Source organism: Phragmites australis, chromosome 2 (assembly GCF_958298935.1).
Source record: "Phragmites australis chromosome 2, lpPhrAust1.1, whole genome shotgun sequence".
Classification (NCBI taxonomy): Eukaryota; Viridiplantae; Streptophyta; class Magnoliopsida; order Poales; family Poaceae; genus Phragmites; species Phragmites australis.
In genome coordinates, this window is record NC_084922.1 from 15,223,369 (window position 1) to 15,245,063 (window position 21,695).

General features: G+C 43.4%; 1 protein-coding gene across 1 annotated transcript; it reads left to right on the forward strand.

The window, feature by feature from the left end:
• The first annotated feature begins 5,012 nt into the window (after positions 1–5,012).
• Positions 5,013–9,598, forward strand: LOC133900827 (GDSL esterase/lipase LIP-4-like). Its single transcript, XM_062342081.1, has 5 exons — positions 5,013–5,376; positions 6,659–6,844; positions 6,993–7,150; positions 8,734–9,004; positions 9,110–9,598. Exons 1-5 carry the CDS (start codon positions 5,085–5,087, stop codon positions 9,340–9,342), a joined length of 1,140 nt encoding a protein of 379 aa, XP_062198065.1. The 5' UTR covers positions 5,013–5,084; the 3' UTR covers positions 9,343–9,598.
• The last annotated feature ends 12,097 nt before the right edge of the window (positions 9,599–21,695 follow it).

The window sequence follows — 21,695 nt, forward strand, 5'->3', positions numbered from 1 at the left end:
ATGACTTAGAATTGGCTGCAGTGGTTTTTGCCTTGAAGAGTTGGAGGCATTACCTGTATGGTGAGTCATGTGATATTTTCACTGATCATAAGAGTCTCAAGTACATTTTCACTCAAAGAGATCTGAATTTGAGACAGCGAAGATGGTTAGAATTAATCAAAGACTATGATCTGACAATTCAGTATCATCCCGGAAAGGCAAATGTGGTAGCTGACACCCTTAGCAGAACAGGTGTACCTAAAGCAATAATGTCCTTACATTCAGATTTGGATCGGATGGGGATATCTTTTTGCTTTACTGGCACTGTGCAGAAAGAAACTCAAATGATTATCTAATCTGCTATACCTGAGCGTGTACGTGAAGCTCAACAGCATGATCGTCTTCTTTTAGAAGTTCAAAAGAGAATTTCAGCGGGAAAGTCAAAAGAGTTTAGTGTGGATGAGCATGATGCTATACGCTTTAGAGGACGTCTTTGTGTACCACAGTAGGCAGATGTGAAAATGGATATATTGAGAGAAGCTCACCGAACTCCTTATACTATTCATCCAGTGAAACCAAAATGTATCGAGACCTAAAACAAAATTTTTGGTGGAAAAGGATGAAAATGGATATTGCTAAGTACGTTGCAGCTTGTGGTGTGTACCACAAAGTAAAGGCTGAGCATAAAAGACCTGCAGGATTAATGCAATCCTTAGAAATCCCAGAATGGAAATAGGAACATATCACTATGGACTTCGTTGTTGGGTTGCCTCGTTCACCTCGAGGCAGAGATGCTATTTGGGTTATCATGGATAGACTTACCAAATCCGCACATTTCATCCCAATGAAGACAACCAGTTCGGCACATGATTTGGCTCCCTTGTATATCAGGGAAATAGTGAGGTTGCATGGTGTGCCAAAATCGATCGTTTCAGATCGGGATTCCAAATTTGTATCTCAGTTTTGGCAGAGTTTGCAAAGTGCCTTGGGCACAAAACTTTCTCTTAGTACAGCCTTCCACCCTCAGACGGATGGTCAGTCAGAGCGGACCATTCAGACTTTGGAGGACATGCTTCGTGCTTGTGTCTTATCTTGGAAAGGCAATTGGGAAGATCATCTAGCCCTAGCAGAATTTGCTTATAATAATAGCTATCAAGCTAGTATTCGGATGGCTCCTTGTGAGGCCCCATATGGCCGAAGGTGTGTTTCCCCTTTGTGTTGGGATTCTGTTGGAGAGAGATCACTACTTGGTCCAGATTTGGTTAAGCAAACATTAGAAAAGGTACACCAAATACGTCAGAACCTGTTGGCTGCTCAAAGTCGACAGAAGAGCTATGTAGATATCCGGAGACGAGACCTAGAATTTTCAGTTGGTAACTATGTTCTTCTCAGAGTGTCACCAACCAAAGGTGTTGTACGTTTTGGTATCTCTGGAAAGCTTAACCCGAGGTACATTGGCCCATTTCTAAGGTCGAGGGAGCAGCCCGAGTAGGTAGTTTGGCGTACCGTCTTGAATTACCTGACTCAATGAGTGGAGTACATAATGTCTTCCATGTTTCTATGCTAAGAAAATATTTGAGAGACCTTGAGCATAAAATTGATGCTGAATCAATCATGATAGAGAAAGATCTGACCGTAAAGTGCCACCCAGTACGTATTCTGGATTCCTCAGGCGAGTCATGAGAAGGAGAACTATCAAGTTTGTGAGAGTCCTTTGGACAAATCAATCAGAACGAGAAGCAACTTGGGAACTTGAAGAACAAATACGCAAGAAGTATCCTGAGCTCTTTGAGACTCGTGAGTCATAAGTTTTGAAATATTTTACCTCCATTCCATAGTTGCCATGGAAGCGGCAAAATTCGGGGACGAATTCCTTTAAGGGGGGGGGGGGGGGGAGAATGTAATACTGAATATTTTTGAGAGGAAAAAAAGAGAGAAGATTTTGACCAAAAGTTGACTTTTTGATCCGTTGCTCGTATGGACGATCGGAGACCGTGGTTGCGTTCATCTCATCGAGACGAACCCATTTTGCTATTCATATGTCCGTTCCGGGCACTTTATGACCCATTACAAGCCCAATAAATCTAAACCGTTGATTTTATAAATTTTTTTTATAAACGACGGATGGGTCGGTCGTCAACCCGACCCATCCATCCAGAGCCTTCTCGCTCCCTCTCGCGTCTCTCTCTCTCTCTCTCCTGCGCACTGCGTCGCCGCTCTGTGCTCCACCCACCTCCGCACTCCTGCCGCCCTCTGCACCGTGTTGCACCGCCGGCCGCCGTCGTCGGCCGAACCACCTCCCCGCCGCCTCTGTGCCGCGCCTCCGCTGCCGGCCCACCGTCGCCACCGCCTGCGCGCCGCTGCCACTCGCCGCCGTGCGCTGCTACGCTGCTGCGCGCGCCGGGTCGCCGCCGTCGAGCCGGGCCGCCGCCGTTGCGCCGTCGTGCACGCTGGCTGCCGTGCACTGTTGCCGGCCGCCGTTGCGTCGCCACAGCCGCCGTAAGAGAGCAAGCCAGCCGGCCAAAGAAGAAAGCCAGGAAAGAGAAAGAAAAGAAAAGGAGAAGGAAAAGAAAGAGAAAAGGAAAAAGAGAAGAAAGAGAGAAAAAAAAAGAAAGAAAAAGGGAAAAGTTAGAAATTTCGTAATTTTGTCGGATTCGTCGTCAATCCTTCGAAGGTGATTCTTCAGTAATTCCTAGACGCTTATGGTTAGAGCAAATCAATCAATTCCTGTCGTATCATTTCATGTGATCAATAGTCCGATTCGTTTCGATAATCGCTATTGATTTGAAGATACGACATCCGAGTCGAAACATTCATTTCTTTCAACGGAGCAAAGTATAATTAGTGAGAACTTTGATTCGACTCTGAATTGGAGATAGTGTATCATTTCATGTGATACACTTTTCTGTTCGGTTTTCCGAAATATAGGCGTATATGCGACATTTTCAGGCGTAGGAATGACGCTTCATATTTTATGTGTTTTAAATGTGTTTTAGTGCTAATAATATACCTGTGCAGGTGGTAATACTTCCGGACGTTCTTAATCGAAATTTCTTCGTCGCTTTTGGTAAAAGACAAGTAACGTGGGGGTGTATTCAGTGCTATGTTTATATTCATGTCTTACTTCTTTTGCAAATAAAATTGAAGTATATGGCATTTTCTAATTTATTCAAATCATGGATGATGTTGCATTTGATTAATTAAATCCATGCTATTCTTATTGATTTGGATTGTACCATTGTCGTCATAATCAGTTGTGGTATTTTTTTTTATCACGAGTCATCAAAAGGAAATTAAGAATTGACGTCAATTCACATGCATACATATGCATTTATGCACTTCATATGGTGATAAAGGCCGATCACTGCCATCGTGCGTGATTCGTACCGGTACATGGAGTTACATGAGAAGTTGGCATCGTTCAGCTCTCAAATGGAGTTGCATCATGGCATTCATACATTTTTATGATATCTGGAGAATACAGAACTCTGGGAGTTAAATGCCATATTTTGTGGGAGACCGGGTTGGAGTCTGTCGTTACTTTCTCGACAAATACTTCTGAAAAGATATTCTCTTTAAAACCATGTGTTTTTTTTACGTTGTGAGAAGAATGTTTTATTCCCTAATACTCTTGAATTGAGTGAGATATGTTTATATTCATAGCTGTTACTTGCTGAGCTCGTCTCACCCCCTGTTAAATTTTTTACAGGTATGTTTAGAATGTTGACGTGCATTTTGGGGATGGATCTTGGTAGTTGCACGCACTACCTCATCACAATGTCGATAACTCAACCGGTGTTTAGAAGTTGTGTTTTTGGTGGTCTGTCGTTTGCTTTGTATATGTTGTGGTAAGATGCTGGTAGCGTCGTGAAAATTTCTATATATGTTGGTTATATCATATATTGTCTGCCTGTGGTTTCTTTCTGTTGTGGTCAGTTATACCGTCCTATAAAGAAAGTGCTGTCAAAATTTTCTATTTTTAAATAAATATAGGTGTAAAGTAAGGTATTACAAATTCCCACACTAGTCACTGTAACTATCTTGACGCTTTCTGTTGTCCTTGCAAACTCATGTGATCTTGTCCCAATCGCACCCAGCAGCACCACGAGTTCAGTTCACTCTCCAGATGGTGTCATGCACGTTAGCATTCCCAAAACTGAAGCACTGTGGTTCACAGTATCCTACCATGTCACGTGTATGCATACGACAAAGGTGCACATGTTAAATACATCCACGGCACGCAAATGCATGTGACTCGAAGCATTGGCTTCATCACGCACCCTCGAAGCACAAGCAAAAAACAAACTATTCCGATGCGCATCCAACAAATATTTGTTTGTTTGTTTGTCGCTTTATCTGTCGGGCTCTCAAAGGTAAACCGTAGACCCCATCCCGAGATAAGAAATCGGTTTGTTCTCTCTCCTTCCCTCCTTGTGTTCATCTATTTCTAATTTATCTCTGTTGACTGTCTTGCTTTGTCGTGAGGTTTTAGTTTTCGTTGTGTTTATATATTTTCCTTAGGAGCTGAAATTTTTCATTACCTCGAAGTTATTCTCTTATTGGTAGAGGTATAAAATTCATATATAAATTGGTCTTGAATTTTTTTTGCCTCTAGATCTATCAACTTGAAGAATTTTTTTACCGGTATTCATTTTCTTGGATTTAAGTGGTCCTTCTTTAAGTTGCTATCTTTTGTAGCTATGATTCTTGGAATGATGTTATACAAAACCTAGGGTTCAATTTCATTCATGAGAGTCTTGTTTTTTTGGAAGATTTTTATTATGATTTGTTTCTGCTCTTGGTTTTAAGTGCCTAAGGTGAAAGATAAGAAAAAGATCATTCAATAATTTGATAAGACATTTATTTAATCTTTTAGTTATCATTCTGGACCCTATAAATAATCAATAGATTATCATTTGAGAAGCAACAACGGAAGATATGTTCCCACTGGCCGTGGAGTTGTATTTTGCGGTAACCGTATCATAAATGGCGCGCTTTCCATCTCGCGCCATATATACCAGAGAGAGAGACCGCATCCATCTCTTCTCAGCTGTACGTCACGTGCCAAGGACAGAGGTCAAGCGGCCACGACTCCAACGTCCTCAATGTCGGCAGCGCGCGCTGGCGCGGGCGGCAGCGCGCTGCGGCGCCTCGCCTTCCTGCCCGCGGTGGCAGCGCTGGCGCTCGCGCTGCCGACAGCGACAGCGGCGGCGGCCGGCGGGTTCAGCTGCCGGGCCGGCGCGCGGCCGGTGGTGTTCAACTTCGGGGACTCCAACTCGGACACGGGCGGCATGGCGGTGGCCATGGGCTGGCACCTCACGCCGCCGGAGGGCCGCGCCTTCTTCCGCCACCCCACCGGCCGGTTCTGCGACGGACGCCTCACCATCGACTTCCTCTGTGAGTCCACGCATTCCCATCCTATCCTATCCAATCCTTTCCCCCCAAACTAGCGCTAGCTCTTCAAGAATAATCTGTATGTGTATCATGTTTCTCCCTCGAACAAATCTGTATTCTGCTACATTGATTGAACACCTAGTAATTCTTGTGAGCAACTACGAGTCTCGTACAGTATTTGCACAAGCAAATAAACAAAAATAATCTCTGCATAGTTCTTGCGAACACGTTCAGAACTTACGGTCACCGACAGATGAACCCCACATAGGTTTATGGCTTTTTATGGGGTGCTAATGACATTCATTAGAAGCCACCAATTTTGGTCCCTGGAAACAGTAGATTCAGTGCCTTCGAGACCACTTTCCTTGTGTCTGCAGCATCAGGGATTGGGTGTATATAATATTTGTGTGCTGAAGTTAATTACATGTACCTGAGTACACTTAGCTCAGCAGCAACTATGGAGCACACTACTGGTACCTTAGTTGGTCTCTCCCTCCATTGGAGACTTCATTTAGTCCCCTGTCCTTCTGCAGAGATGGACATTCATGGTCGCAGCAGCCTCTGCCCCAGCTGTTCTTTCTGTGACATGTCCCCTGTCCAATTTTTGCCCCATCTGCTTTCTGAAGTCTGCATTCAATACTTGAGCTTGCTTTCCTTTCGAATGGGGCAGCCTGCAGTCCTTGAACAGGTGGTATTCGTTTATGCATTCAGTTCAACGGCTGCAAATGCCGTCAACTGCATTCTTTTGTAGATGTACGGTTTATTATCTCTATAGATGTACAGATTTGGCGTATGAGAATGGTACAGGTGAAATTGTCTTGAAAATAATTTCATCGCATTGTGATGTCGTTTGATATCGTAATATATTACAATAGAAACTATTAGTCAAAGTTTTTTTTAGATAGAAGAAGTTTTATTCTGTATGGAATAAGGTTCCCCTGCCTCTGCACTGAGCAGGTTCAGCCACCAGAAACAGGGCCCCAGCCATTGCTCCAAAAAATGCAAACAGTCCAAATTTATTATAATAATCAGCACATCGCATTGTGATGTCGTTTGTCTTGGGAGGGCTTATCTTCCTCCTCTCAAAACAAGGCGACCTATAACTTTCTACAAAAGCTGACTTACCTAGAAAAAGGATAATCATTGTTTTATGTCACTTTCTTTTTAAGAGAAACTGAATCATCTCTCCATGCAAATGTTCATGATAAACGCTAATTGATGTTATAAATAGTTGTTAGCCTTGCTAATAGCGCGTTCGGTCTATGAATGACCAAATTGCATCCAGGTGAAAGATTGAACATAAGCTATCTGAGCCCGTTCCTGAAGGCATTGGGTTCCAATTACAGCAACGGTGCAAACTTTGCCATTGCCGGTGCAACAACACTACCACGAGATGTTCGATTTTCGTTGCACATACAAGTCCAGCAATTCTTGTACTTCAAAGATAGATCCTTGGAGCTCATCGACCAAGGTTTGTTGAACGTTGATCACCCCCTTTCCCTTATATCAATCAGTTCAAATGGAACAAAGATGAAAATACTTTACTTCGTACGTACAGCGCCTAACGGCTTCAACGGAACAGTTCAATGTAAATTTAATGTCTCATTTGTTAAATGCAGGTCTGAGTGGTCCAATTGATGCACAAGGGTTCCAAAATGCCCTATATATGATAGATATAGGACAGAATGATGTAAACGCTCTTCTGTCCTACTTGCCTTACGATCAAGTTCTTGCAAAATTCACACCGATCCTTGCTGAGATCAAGGATGCTGCTGAGGTAAAATTTTATATTTCTATCTTCTGCTATATATGGTTTAGACAAATATTTTCTGATTGAAAACCACAATCAGCAGTCCTAATTACACATGTTTTGCTAAAGCATAAATTCTAGAAAAAAGTCTATTTTTCGTCCCTCAATTATCGCTATGGTTTAATTTTCGTCCTTCAACTCTAATACCAGAAATCTTTCGTCCCCTAACATTTAGAACTGTCCGGAACTCATTCCTCGACCTGTTTCAGAGTGATTTTGCACACGTGACACTGCCGACTTGCATCTCGCGTGGCCTGACCATGCCGACTTAGCCTCTCCCACATTAGGGTCCACTTGTCAGTCTCTTCTTATTCTCCCCCGCCGCCGCTCGGGTCTGCGCCCCATCCAAGACTAGCAGCCCGCCTACATCGCTGAAGAAGAAGGTCAGAGTCCCTACTGCACCGAAGCCCTAGCCACCGAGCCGGTTGCGCTGCCTTGTTGGTCGGAGCCCACCAGGGAGGCGGTGATGGCTACCTCAACGATAGCCGTGGCCAGATCATGGAATCACGGTGCGATGGCCGGTACAACTACAACCTCCACAGCGCAACGACACAAAGGCTGGGCCTCACACAGAGCAAGAAAAGACAGCACCACGACACAACCGGAGCACCGGCTACGACGGCATGACCGGGTTGAGAGAGAGATAGGGCATGAAGAACTAACCTACGATGTTGACGACATTAGCCGGCCAAATGACGCGAGCACAGAGAATTGTATCTGTAGACGAACAGGTAGCTCCATGGGCGATAGCAGCAGCAAGGCTCTGCCCACCTCTCGCGGCCACAAGGCCTCGCGCGGCCAGTCTTGGCCAGGGCGCAGACTCGAGCGACGACTGGTCTTCTGCCTCCCCCTCCTTCTTCCTCCACGTGTAGCAACAGGGTAGCAAGGGCCTCCGGCCCTCTAATCCAGCGGGCAGCGACAATAGTAGCACCACAGCGAGGGGTCACACCGGTCGGTGCCACCAGATCACGGTGGCCATGACATGGCCATGCCTTCGTGCTCAGACATACGTCACAAGTGATTAGATTGAGCCGTTGAGATAGCCATTGCCACCTCCTTGGTGGGCTCCGACCAATAGGGCAATGTGGCCAGGTTGGCAGCCAGGGCCTCGACGCAGTAGGGGCTCTGGCCCTCTTCTTTGGTGATGGAGGCAGGAGGCTGGTCTTGGTCGGTGCGCAAACCCGAGCGGCGACGGGGGAGAAGAAGAAGAGGCTGACAGGTGGGTCCTAATGTGAGAGAGTCTAAGTCAGCATGGTCAGGTCCCGCAGGATTCAAGTCAGTAGCACCACGTGTGCAAAATTACTCTGAAACAGGTCGATGGACGAGTTCTCGATAGTTTTAAATATTAGAGGATGAAAAATTTCTAGTATTAGAGTTAAAGAACGAAAATTAAATCGTAGCGATAGTTGAGGGACGAACTATAGATTTTTTCCTAAATTCTATGTGTCGTACGAAGGAGATGATTTCATCAGTACTTTCTTGTACCTGTTCAACTTACAATATAAGCTAAGGCAAACAACCACTCTCTGTATTCTTTTGTTGAAATTCAGACTCTATATAGCTACGGGAGCCGAAACTTTTGGATACACGGGACAGGGGCTCTCGGTTGCTTGCCTCAGAAGCTCGCCATACCGAGGAAAAACGACAGCGACCTTGATCAAAATGGCTGCCTCAAGACGTACAACAGAGCTGCAGTCGCGTTCAATGCAGCATTGGGCAGCCTTTGCGATCAGCTGAGCACGCAGATGAAAGACGCGACGATAGTCTACACCGATCTGTTCCCGATCAAGTATGATCTTGTTGCCAACCACACAAAATACGGTGAGAAAATGAGGCATACCAAGTCTCCGATCATATACATGCCATCTGGGCACAATCAGATCATTCAGAGCTTTGGTTAGTCTCTTTAACATTTCTGTTCGTCAGGCTTCGACAAGCCGCTGATGACATGCTGTGGGTATGGAGGCCCCCCTTACAATTACAATATCAACAAGAGCTGCCAGTCTCAGGATGTGACTGCCTGCAACGATGGCTCAAAGTTCGTCAGCTGGGATGGAGTGCATCTCACAGAGGCCGCCAACGCCGTTGTGGCGGCAGGGATACTGAGCTCTCAATACTCCAAACCCAAGCTCAAGTTTGATCAGTTCTGCAGAGTCTGATAGTATTTCATACCTGATACTGTACCTTTTAGTTTAAATGGAGAGGGCTGGCACTTCAGAGCCTAAAAGGGTGTACTTGCTTGCAAGAAGTTGATTACTTGGTTTATTTATAGGGAAAATGTGAAGTCAATGAAATATTATTTTGTTTTCCCAGCAGAGCATGCTACCTGAAATGAGTTGCCTGTTTGATCCATGAGTGAACTGTCAGCTAGAAGGCCTGTCTTCTTTGCTGAAGAAATTGCGGGAGAAGTTCAAATATTGTTGGGCCAAATGTCACTTCACTACGCATCCTATTCAATATCTTGGATCAAAATTAATACTATTATTTTTTGTGCAGAAAAAAAATAACACAATTTGAGTTCACACAATTTAGGTCACCATTTTCCTTTTATTTTTTAGTAGAGGTAATTACCACGTGAAGTCACTGGATGCTGTGGTATTGCAAGGAAACATTGGATCCCTTCATGTACACGAACAGCTAAACATTGGATCCCCTTCTCTCGCTATTTACTTTTGTTGTTACACAAACAGCTAAATTTATCTCTCCTTCTTAAATCTTAACCCGGCCGGAAAATTATTTGGTGCCTGTCAGAGTTTCGTGTACCAAGCCCTATTGAGATTGTGTTGTCAACTCCTTTTCTTTTCTCTTACAATTACTGTGCACCAGCTCATGCATCAATTTCATCGCTATATGGTATTTTTTACATGAATTTCTGTCGGAGGGCAGGTTAATCTATACTTAAGAGCTTCTTACTGCTATAGGCTCACCGTAAGGCTTATTGGACTGACCACTGTTATACAGAGGACAGAGCCCGAAACCGTAGAGTGCAACTATAAGAGGTAACTACTGTTGTAAAGAGTTTGTTTTGTCATATTATGTTATTGCTAATTTCATCCTCTGTTATGCTTATACATGCTTAATTTTTCACGATATGTCATTATTAATTTTATCACGAGTCTTTGCCCCTGGACAGAGGAGCTATACTATCGCGGAAATATTTCCCCATGGCACACCCTGAATATGGATACAGAAATTGCAGAGGAGCAGGATCTGAAGTGGTGGCTATAGCTCACCGAAAAGCTCAATTGTATTTATAGTACATACCGGACAATATACCTTCTTACAATATATTAGGGCTATACCTTCCCAATGAGGGCCAACGGTGCGCCAGTGTTCTAGTTCGTATCTAAATCCCGATGAGTTGGTAGCTGCTGATCTTATATAGCGGCAAACTGAACGAAGAACCTTTACAGTACACTATGATACTAAATGGTTGAGAGTATCATTGTTGTGATCCAATCGTCTATTTGAATAGGTATTATCGTATTATCTTGATACCCTTGGAGCAATTACGTCATTGACTGATCGTTCGGATCACCGTCACCTATCATCGACCGGCCGACGGAGTGTGGAAACCATAATAAATGAAATGAACAGAACAAGTGAAAACTTACCTGAAGAATAAACTAATATTTTGACCTTCCCTAGTTAAACATATAATTTACAAGTTTGTTATAATTTTTTATTTCTAATCCTACCCTTATGATACTCCTTAATAATACCCATGATACTGATGGGCGATAGAGTATAATTAGAGCAATCTAATCCACCGGATGATAAAGGAAATGAACGGCACACACTTATTTAGGTATATTTTAAAAGTCTTCTAACCCAAATGATAAACGTACACTATCATGTGTGCTTTTCTGTTACTTGTTTTCTGCAGTAAAAAGGAATTGCAAACCGAGCAGGGAGTAGCTGCGAGTTAAATTAGAGCTTTGTTGAAACTTTAGTAGTATTTGTTGATACCACAATCATTCAATTAGAGCTTTGTTGAAACTTTAGTAGTATTTGTTGCATCGATCTCCTCGGAGCATCTTGAGCTATAATTGAATGATTGTGGTATCACATTGAGCAGAAGGTTTTAAGAGAAAATTCGGAGCATCTTGAGCTATACGCCTATACCCACCCATGAACCATGATATCATGGTAGAACCTTATCTGAAACCCAAGTCACCTTCTACAAGACTTGATTGGTTTGCATGCCATGCAATAGAACAGAAAGAGCAAGCAAATCGGACGACTGAGTTGAGAGGAAAATTTCTTGAAATTGGAATTTGTCTGTCATCAAGAAATTTTCAGAAATAGTGTGCTTGCGAAGAAATAATTTGTCCAACGGAGATGCATTTGGAAATAGCATGATTGATGGGCAATAGACTAGACTACTCAAGTGTCCAGAACAATATTTACTTAGTGTTCATGGCGATCCTGTGTCCAAGTTCAGAAATGGCTGAATGGGCAAGACTAGATCCTTTTTTTTTTTGAACGTGCAAGAATAATCTATCGTTCACAACAATGCCAAACAACTCTATGATTTACAGTATGTGTCCAAACGTTTGCAATGTGCCTCGTGAAAGTAGAGCTAAAAAATTAGCTAGATCAACTCCTGTCAGTTACATAATCGTTCAGAGCCTTTGCAGTGTTTGAGCTGTATGTACGGACTTGTTGCATTACACTTTAACTCGTAATTTTCTCCCTTGACCTCATTTTCCAGTCTTGTAAAAGGACATCCCGAAACAAAAATTAAGCACTTGCGCACTGAAAAATTGGTACACTGAATGACACATGCGCTTCAATGGTCTGATTCCAGTAAAGAATAATTGAAAGCTGTAACAGAGAGTACTTGGGAGTATTTAACCATCGTGTGGCTTTAGTGCTTCACTACCTGTGGTCAGTCTTTATATTGCTCATCATGCAATCTCATGTTTGCGTTAGAGCCCATCTCCTCATGGCATATCTTGACACGTCAAGAAACTTGAATTTGGGGAAATTATGTAGATGGTGCTGTTTAGAGAGACTTACATAAGAATGGGAGGAATTAGGAATGCGTGAGTGAGCTAGCCATGTTCTTCGAGCTAGATCATAGAGCGTATTGGGACCATAGCACATTCAAAAGTTCATCAATATTAATCTTTTTTTAAGATAAACAAAATTGTTCCGGTCTTTACATCGTGAGATGCACACATCCTAGCTATTCCATGAACAGTTTCATCTATAACGGTGGATGTGTCATCTGAACTGTTTCGTCCTTGATCCATTCCTCCTCCCTGAGGAGAAGTTACCACAAGGTGACACCAGACTATATGTTAAAATTTTCATGTAGCAAATGTTTGGACTATGTCAGTAAAGTTAAACTAGTCACGGAGTAGTGTTGGATGCATTTGTTTATTGTTAATGAACTTATATATTAGTATGACCATTCATGAACAACAATCTCACTTCACCACTTGGTAAATCAAAGTTCTCTACTTTGTTCATTCAACTCATCTATCATGCCGATTTTTGCTGGTATGATCTTACTTGGAAGAAATAAGCCTTAGGAACATGAGCCTGCATGGATAGGTTGAGTATTGAGTGACTGATTGGTTTATGTGTAGAATTATAGCATAAATAGAGCAACCTTTTCCATTTATTAGGCAATTGTGCACTGAGAGAGGCAAAAGGTTTCGATGATGGGCCTCCAAGCTAGGTATCCAAATTATTTTTCACCTTTAATTTCATCAGTAATATTTATTAAATATTTAGATTTGTCACATGAAAGTTATATGGATGGATTCATTGTGAGTATCACAACGCCATACTTGTATTCGTTTCAAATATTTTCATATCCTGAATAGCCATGGCTACTCGAATTATAAATACTCGTACTTTTGCCTTTTACTTTCCGTATTTGTTGCCTAGCTTAAATAGTGCTCCAATGTCCAAACTGATACCATTCAACTTTTTTTCCAACTATGAATTTGCAGGGAACGGGCACATGCAAACTGAACATGAAGTGCCAACGACTCTCGGTCTTTATATCGGTGCCCACTAACTCGTTAGCTCTTTCTAATGCCCCACAGCATATTCTTACACTGAAATGTTAGAAAACTCTAGAGAATTAGGTAGAAATTGTTGTAAATTAACAGGGCACAAGATTAATTTGATTTCTAAAGAGCACAAAAAATATTATAACATATCTACTAGCAGTGTAAACATATGCTAGATAGATAGATAAAACACCTAATACTGGTATCATCATTTCACATTAATGAACTTACAGCGGATTCCGCTAGGTGAAAGATGAACGAATGAAGAAGTCGATGTAGATGTCGTAGGAGTGGTCGCGCGGGTGCGCTTCCCAGAAACCTTGTTGGCAGAGATAATTCACGCAACTGATTGATTGATTTCATAAGTCACAAGAGATTACACATATATATAGCCGAGATTACACACATATATATATAGCCAACTATGGCTAATAGGAATCATGACTAATGTGAACACTAGTGGGAATACATGACTAATGTGAACACTAAGCCGGTATGAACATGAGGTGTGAACACAACATCTCTCTAACACGTTCCCGTAGTCTGAGCGTCTACTCACAGACGTTCAGACTGGACTGAGATAGATATAGGCAATCCCTTGGTGAAGACGTAGGCAATCTCGAACATCCCCCCACAGTCGTAGCGTAAGCCCCCTCATACTGGAGTGTAAGCCGACGATTGGCTCAAGATGATGATAGCCCTTTTATTGCCGAGGTAGCCGAGAGTGAGGTGATCGTGGTTGAACCATGGAGGAGCATGCAAGCCTAAAGCACCAACATGAGCATACACGTGCACAAAGTCAGGTTGATCCGTCCGTGGAACTCAACTAGCGGCAGCGGCGACCTCGATGGGGTGGAGGCGGCGGCCTGGAGGTGTTGGAGGAAGGCACTAACTCAGAGCGGTAGCTGGTGTGGTGATGAGAACAAGCAGCATGGGGTAGAATCACTATTTGGAGAGGCAGGGACCCCGATGATGATGGCGTGCCCACGAGCACCAGCGCTGCAGCCATGATGGGCGATGCAGCGACAAACTCATTCTCGGTGGTGTGACAGGCTCGTGCTTGCGGATGATGATCTGGCGATGATGATCTGGTGTGATGACAACTACGGACGGCGCGCTCAGAAGGCCGCAGATGAGGGCCATATCGATGAGTGCGTCGCGTCCAGCCGCGAAGCCATCGGAGGAGAGGAGGCGCCAGAGAGGTTGAAGCCAAGGCGATGAAGTTCGAAGCCGAGGAACGTCAATGGGTCGGTAGGGCGACGCAAACCGATCTATGATCGGAAAAAATAGAAAAAACCCAATCTAAAGATGATCGGGGAAAACTCTAATTGGCGGTAGCCAATATTTGGATCGGTGACACGAACACTAAACTGCAGGTTACACAGCCCCCGGTGGAGATCATGGGGATTGATCTCCCCGGGGCGGCGTGTCGGAAGCGATTTAGTAGCTCGGTTAAGGAACGAAACCCTCTGATACCATGCTGGTGGAGATAATTCACGTAATTGATTGATTGATTTCATAAGTCACAAGAGATTACACACACACACACACACACACACACACACACACACACACATATTAGACAGATGTCGTGTTCACACCTTGTGTTCACATCGGCTTAGTATTCACATTAGTCATGAATTACCACTAGTGTTCACATTAGTCATGATTCCCATTAGCCATAGCTGGCTATATATATATATATGTAATCTCTTGTGACTTATGAAATCAATCAATCAGTTGCATGAATTATCTCCGCCAACAAACCTAATCTCCAGTCCCTCATGCAGGCCTCAGATCACTGACGTTGACTCGAATACACTGCTCACCCTCGATCTATTGCATGACAGAGAGAGGGACAACAAAACTCGAAAGCAGCGTGCGTAGCAGAAACAGAAGAACGTGATTTTGGTTGTTCTCAATCTCCCCTCACGCACAGGATGTCTCCTGATATATAGAGGAGGAGATAACTCTGACAATTTTGAACTGCTAGATATCCAGGAACCGCCCTTGGTATCTCTCAAACATGGAACCGATGGACTCATCACACCTTATCTCACTCCATGATCCCACATAGCAACCTAGGTGTAAATGTTGTGGTGTTCTCACAATTGGACACACAACTCATCACGACACGGTCGCGTCGTCGTCGCAAGTAACGCATTAACCACGCAAAAAATGCGAAACGCGCATGCGTGCATGCGTGTTACCATAGCCATAAGCCTCCTCTCTCTCCACCTATGTGTCACAACTACAATCCTCATATGGAGCTTCTATTTAAGTTAGACTACCTCACCGTGGCTAGACAATATGAGACTAAATCCCCCATACCTCTCTCACACCAGCTTGACATTTCCAAATGATTTTTTTTGAAAGGATGGCATGTCGCCAATTTTATAAAGAAGAAGAGAGTTGGCCCAGTTTATGAGGGAAATAGGGCCCAAAAACCGTACAACTGAAGCACAGTTTAGGAGCATAAAACCGGCTGACAACCCCGAGATGATAATACGACCTCTAATTAACAAAAGACGCTCAACCAAAAGACACAACCAAACAAACCAGCGAGTCCAACCTAACTCAACTCGCGCGCTAACCAACCAACCAACTGACTCCTCAACTCAACTTGGTTGATGAAGTCCTCCTCCCACGCCACAGCTCTTCTCACCAACAGGCCAACAACACCTCGCTTCTAAGGAGCACACATCAAACAATTGCAGCAATCGAGAAGCGTCGATCAAGAATGAAAGTCGTTGCCAACTAGAGGACGTAGGGTCAACCTACAAAGAAACATGCATACACCAAAGATCGCAGTGGGCATCCAAGACGACGCCTTCAAGAAGGGAGCGATGATGACACCGTTGTCGCTCGACCAGAGAGCCGGTCAGGGTTTTCACCTAGAGGAGCCGCAAGGGAGGAGGAGTCGCCCCAATGATGCCTTAAGGAACGAGATTATGCCCAAGGACGCCAATGTCATCAGCACCGGCACACAACTAGGCAAGGTTTTCGCCCGTGACTCCTCCGCCCCAATGTCCGCACAAGATGGTAGAAGTCAAGCAAGACCATGCCAGGGCCTAACAACAAGCAGACTTTGTAGCCGCACCATACCAACACCTCCCTCGAGTCGGAGACTCCACAGCCCCACCGGGTGCCCCCGCAAAGGAGGGAGAAGCTGGGAGTATCCCAGGCCGAGGGGTGGGTAGGGGAGAGTGGAGCAGTGCAGCCACCATTACATCGGTGATGCTGGCCCACACCGAGGCTAGCAACGTCAGCCCCTAGGGCTTAGAGCCTTAGCCACTCCGGTGAAACCAGAGCAGCTCAGGTCGAGCAAAGGAAAGAGGTAGGTGTTTACGAAGAGACCCAGGCCACGCAAGAGTGCAGCGGCATCACGAATTCCCACCATCCAACTGCCAAACACTGCACCGAGGAGACCCGCGGGCCAGAAGGAGGAATCCCAGGGGAGGTACAGTGGCCAACGGTCAGCGATGAGAGGTAGATGTGATGAACAGTGACGTCCTAAGAGGGGGGAGGGGTGGGTGAATTAGGAAACTTAGAAACCTAAACCAAATTGGCTCCAAAAACTTCACAAGATAAACCTATCTCAATTTCTATTTAAATGTGTTCTAGATTTATCTAGTGTGTCTACTCTACCGCTTAAGAGGATTGCAACCTACTCTAACATGGTAAATTACAAGTATGTAAATGCGGAAATGTAAATAAGGTAGAGAGACAAACTTGGCACAAGGCTGCCTCCTCATCTTCGCCTTCATGTGTGGGCATGGTGCTTGCTTGCTTGTGTGAGCAAGGTTCTTGCTGTCGGATGAGGAAAAGGCTTCCACCCCCATATTCAGGGTCATCTCACAGGCGGTGATCTTGTAGAGCACTTGACTTGGAGTCATCTTCTTGATGTCGTTGTTATCATAGATGATGGAGACTATCAACTTATACTTTGGAAGAAGAGCTTGAAGTATTCTTCTCACCACTTGATCATCGTAAATTGGCGTCAAACCTAGCCCATTGATCTCATTGACAAGAATATTCAAACGTGAGTATATGTCATTAGCACTTTCATGGGCAAATTATTTGATGCTATTGAGCTTAGTAATAAGCACATGATATTTCTCATTGCGCATATTCTTTGTGCCTTCATATATTTCAATGAGACTATTCCAAATATCACGAGCATTAGTGAGAGAATAAACACAATTAAATACACCAATATTTAAATATGATAAAAGGACACTCTTCACAATTGCATCTAATTATCTCTCCTTGTTGGTGATGCGAGATCTCATCTCTACCTTGGTGACTCTCCAAACATCTAGACCCTTGGCCTGCAAATAATAAGACATTAGAATTTTTCAATGGGAAAAATTTGTGCCATCGAAAACTGGAGCACTATGGGTATCCATCCCAACCCGGACGTCACAACTCTAGGATGTTAAGCCTATCAAGAGCACGAGGCTCTAATACCAATTGTGAGGAACGGTGACGTCCTAAGAGGGGGGTGAATTAGGACATTTAGAAACATAAACCAAATTAGCTCTAAAAACTTCACAAGATATACCTATCTCAATTTCTATCTAAATGTGCTCTAAGTTTATCCAGTATGTCTACTCTATCGCTTAAGAGGATTGTAACCTACTCTAGCAAGGTAAATTACAAGTATGTAAATACGAAAACGTAATAAGGTAGAGAGACAAACTCGGCATAAGGGATTTTTATCATGTGGTATCGATGGCATGAATGTCACCCTTAATCCACATTGGAGCTCCACAAAGGATATGCTCTCGGTCGCGAAGTCTCTTCCGGTCATGGCTCTTGAGCTACTAAGTCACCAAGACAAGAACTCAAGCACGATAAACCACCAAGCCACCAAGACAAGATCTCACCACTAGTTACTCTTCCGATCACTTGCTGCCGTGATCACTTCGGATCTTGAGCCACCAAGGCAAGGGTCTCCATGTCTCTGTATATGTGTCTTGCAGCTGCTCCACACCAAGTCAGAGGGTTAACAAGCTTGAGCCACCAAAGTCTAAGATGCCGGCGAGTCACGCAGACTCTAAGGTGTTGACATACCACTCGGTACAAACTAGGATCACTACTTGATTATTTCTTCAAGCTACAACACCTAGCTACAACTTACTCTAGGCCTATAAGTACTAAACACTCTATAATCTTGTGCTTAATTGCCTTGGATAATCACTTTAAGCACTTAGATGGCTTAGATGTCTTCTCAAGTGTATATGAGCTTCCTCTAGACTCCAGCAGCATGCCATACAATCAAATGACTAAGTGGATAAGTATTTGTAGCCTTAAACCCGTCAACTAGCCATTTTTCCAATGGCTCAGAAAAGCTGTTAACACCGGATGATCCGGTGAGAACAATAGTACTAACACCGAATCATCTGAGAAGTACAAACTTAAAAACTAGCCGTTAGATTTCCACTCAAAGCCTCATAATCCATCACCGGATCTTCCGGTGAGTTATCTTAAGCCAGCCGAGCCTTTACAACCTCTCTGTGTAAAATGCTTTGGTGCATTCATCTTCAGAGCACCAGACCTTTCTGTGGGTTGTTCTTTATTCTTCAACACTTGCAGTCGCCCTACAAGAAATGCTCTGATGCTATACACCAGTGTGTACAAACCAAGCACCGGACCTTCTGGTGGGTTGATCTTTAGTCTTCTACACATGCATTCTTCTCTGCAAGAAATGCTCTGGTGTCACCCAGTGCAGATCACCAAACTATCTGGTGAGGTCCGCAGCATTCTCCCCCTTTATGAGAAATACTCTGGTGAGTTCAAAATACAGAGCATCGGACCTTCCGGTGAAGTCATGAGCCTTTACTTTGCCTCTGGACAAAAATACTCCAGTGACTTCAGCCCCTCTGCACTAAACCTTCTGATGGGGCAAATCTTCTTGGGACTTCTCCAATTCAATCAAACTTTATCTCGGGTGCAGTAGCTTGATGTATTGTATCCGTGAGACCTACTAACATATATTTTTGACAAACATGTTAGTCCCAATGACTATGTTATCATTAATCACCAAAATCACAATCATGGCCTAATATGGCCATTTTCACTAATAATCTCCCCCTTTTTGATGATTGATGACAACACAACCAAAGCAAGTGGCAAATAATAAATGATACCAATCGTAAAGAGCATAAAACTTTACCACATTGCTTGGATGCATGTTCTTACCATTTAGTCTTCCTTTGTTGTAGCTCCACCTTTCTCTATTGCCACTATCTCCCTTGATCGACCCATACAAGAACTTCTCCCCTTTGTCAACCTAGGTGCCTCATGTCGCTTCTTGTATCTTCTTCTTCTCCCCTTTTGTCAACTTCGGCATTTCTAAACATCTTGTATCTTGTTTATTGCTTTGGTCATCAAATTTCTCTCCTTTTGTCAACAATCTCAAAAAGGGTTGCAAACATATGTTGAACTTAAGGAAAAGCGTTAGAGCATATGGGAGAGAACTTTATAAATCATGATCCATATGAAATGATGCCAATTGAAAAGATATACCAATTGAAATGATAGGAAGCATTGATATCAATTGAAAAAGACAAACAAAAATCATAATTCATGAAACTCACATGATATAATATAAACTCCCCCTTTATATGTGCATACATATAATGAGATCCACTTATGAATACCACTTGTAGGAATGTAGTAATATACGAACATCTAGACAATAAGTAGAGGTAGGAAGTTTAAGTCACATCATGTATAGATGTAGCTTAAATGTATAAATGAATTGACAATGATACCAATTGAAGCATTTAAGCGTTGCGTACCTCCGGGACGTGTTGATTTCTCTATGAGACTATAAAAGATACATCTAGCAACACATGTTAGTCTCAAAATTACAACCTATAGGACATACTCTCCCTAAATGTGTGCATACAAGTTTTGAATACTTGCGAGATATATGCACTTTTTATTAATAACAATGGGGAAGATACCCTATGGATTAGTCCATGGCATATAAAGGATACCAATTGTGAAACTAGTGCCATGTAAGGAATCTAAAACTAATAAACCATGTAGGTTGCTCATAAGAAAGAGAGAAACACAAGCAGTCTACCATATGAAAACCTACACTAGACATTGCAATAAATTGAAATATGCACATATAATCCTAGATAAGGCAAATGCACTACAACAATTGAAAGATTTTGCATCTAGCTCTATTACCTTTTCCTTATTTACCTTTGAATGGGGATTTGGGTATATGATGATCATGATCTTTATCAATATGCCCAATCTTGTGTACTTGGCTTCTTCGATTGAACGTTCATTTTATCTTATAAGCCAAGTCTCCAAACCCTCATAGCCACCTCAGGCTTCAAGTCTTCTTTAGAACCCAAACTGATTGAGGCCCTTTCATATTGGTGATAACTTCCTTGGGCACCCAAATGAGTTGGTTACATCCCCAATTCTTTCTCCCAACCATATGTGCAACTACCTTATCATTTTCCCTTTTCTTGAGCTTGTTCTTGTAGTTTGGCTTGGTATAGAAGTTGGAGGTCTTGTTGGAGAGGTTTATTGCTTTCTTCTTCTCTATGGTCTCCTTCTTGACTTGCTTGCATTAGAAGGACATGTGACCTTCTTGATGACATTTGAAGCATGTCACGGCGAACCCCTCTGCAAGCTTCTTCACCATGATAGCAAGGTTATCTTGAGAAGGTTGGACATGGTTCTTGCCCTTTAATCTTGCTAAGTCCTTCTTTAGCTTTTCCACTTCTTACTTGAGCTTATTATTTTCTTGTGCAATGGGTTTATTAGATGGTTCTACAAGAACATTCTCAATACATATCTTATTGCAAAGGGGTAAGCTACATAAATCAATTAAATCATCACAAGAAGTGCAAACATCTACCCTAGAGGTCTTAGATAGATCAATTAAATATAGAGGTAGATTGCTCCAAAGAGGTCTTAGATTGAGATTTAATGCACTCAAATTTTACCTTAAACTCTTCATGCTCCTTGTTTAGAAAATTTAATTTGCTCAACAATTGCTCATAATTAGAAACAAATGTAGCATGAATGTTGTTGGGGGTCATTGTTAAGGACCCCCAACGGCCCTATGGCTTTGCTGGCCCATGCCCATGGGCCCACGCCTCCCGAAGGCTGCTTTCTGACTTCCAGGCTTTAGAGTAACTACCTCTCGGAGACATGCCTCCCGAAGCCTCCACCTCCCGGAGCCATGCATCCTGAAGCCTCCATCTCCCGAAGCCATGCCTCCTGAGGCCTCCATCTCCCGGAGCCATGCCTCACGAGGCCTCCATCTCCCGGAGCCACACCTCCCCCCGGAGCCCCCTTCTCCGGGGCTTGGGCAGAGTTCCCAAAGACAATAGGATAGGCCACGGGTCCCAAGAAAGATCTGCTACGAGAGGAACGCCGGTCATCCTTTGCCTACAAGGAAGTGACCGATATTAATTACCTACGCTAGTGGGCGCCGTCCTGACACC

Excerpts from the sequence above, each read along its gene's own strand:
- LOC133900827 (XM_062342081.1), top strand. The coding sequence starts at position 5,085 with ATGTCGGCAGCGCGCGCTGGCGCGGGCGGCAGCGCGCTGCGGCGCCTC. Across the intron at positions 6,845-6,992 it reads CTTGGAGCTCATCGACCAAG|GTCTGAGTGGTCCAATTGAT; the intron begins GTTTGTTGAACG and ends TGTTAAATGCAG. Across the intron at positions 7,151-8,733 it reads AGATCAAGGATGCTGCTGAG|ACTCTATATAGCTACGGGAG; the intron begins GTAAAATTTTAT and ends GTTGAAATTCAG.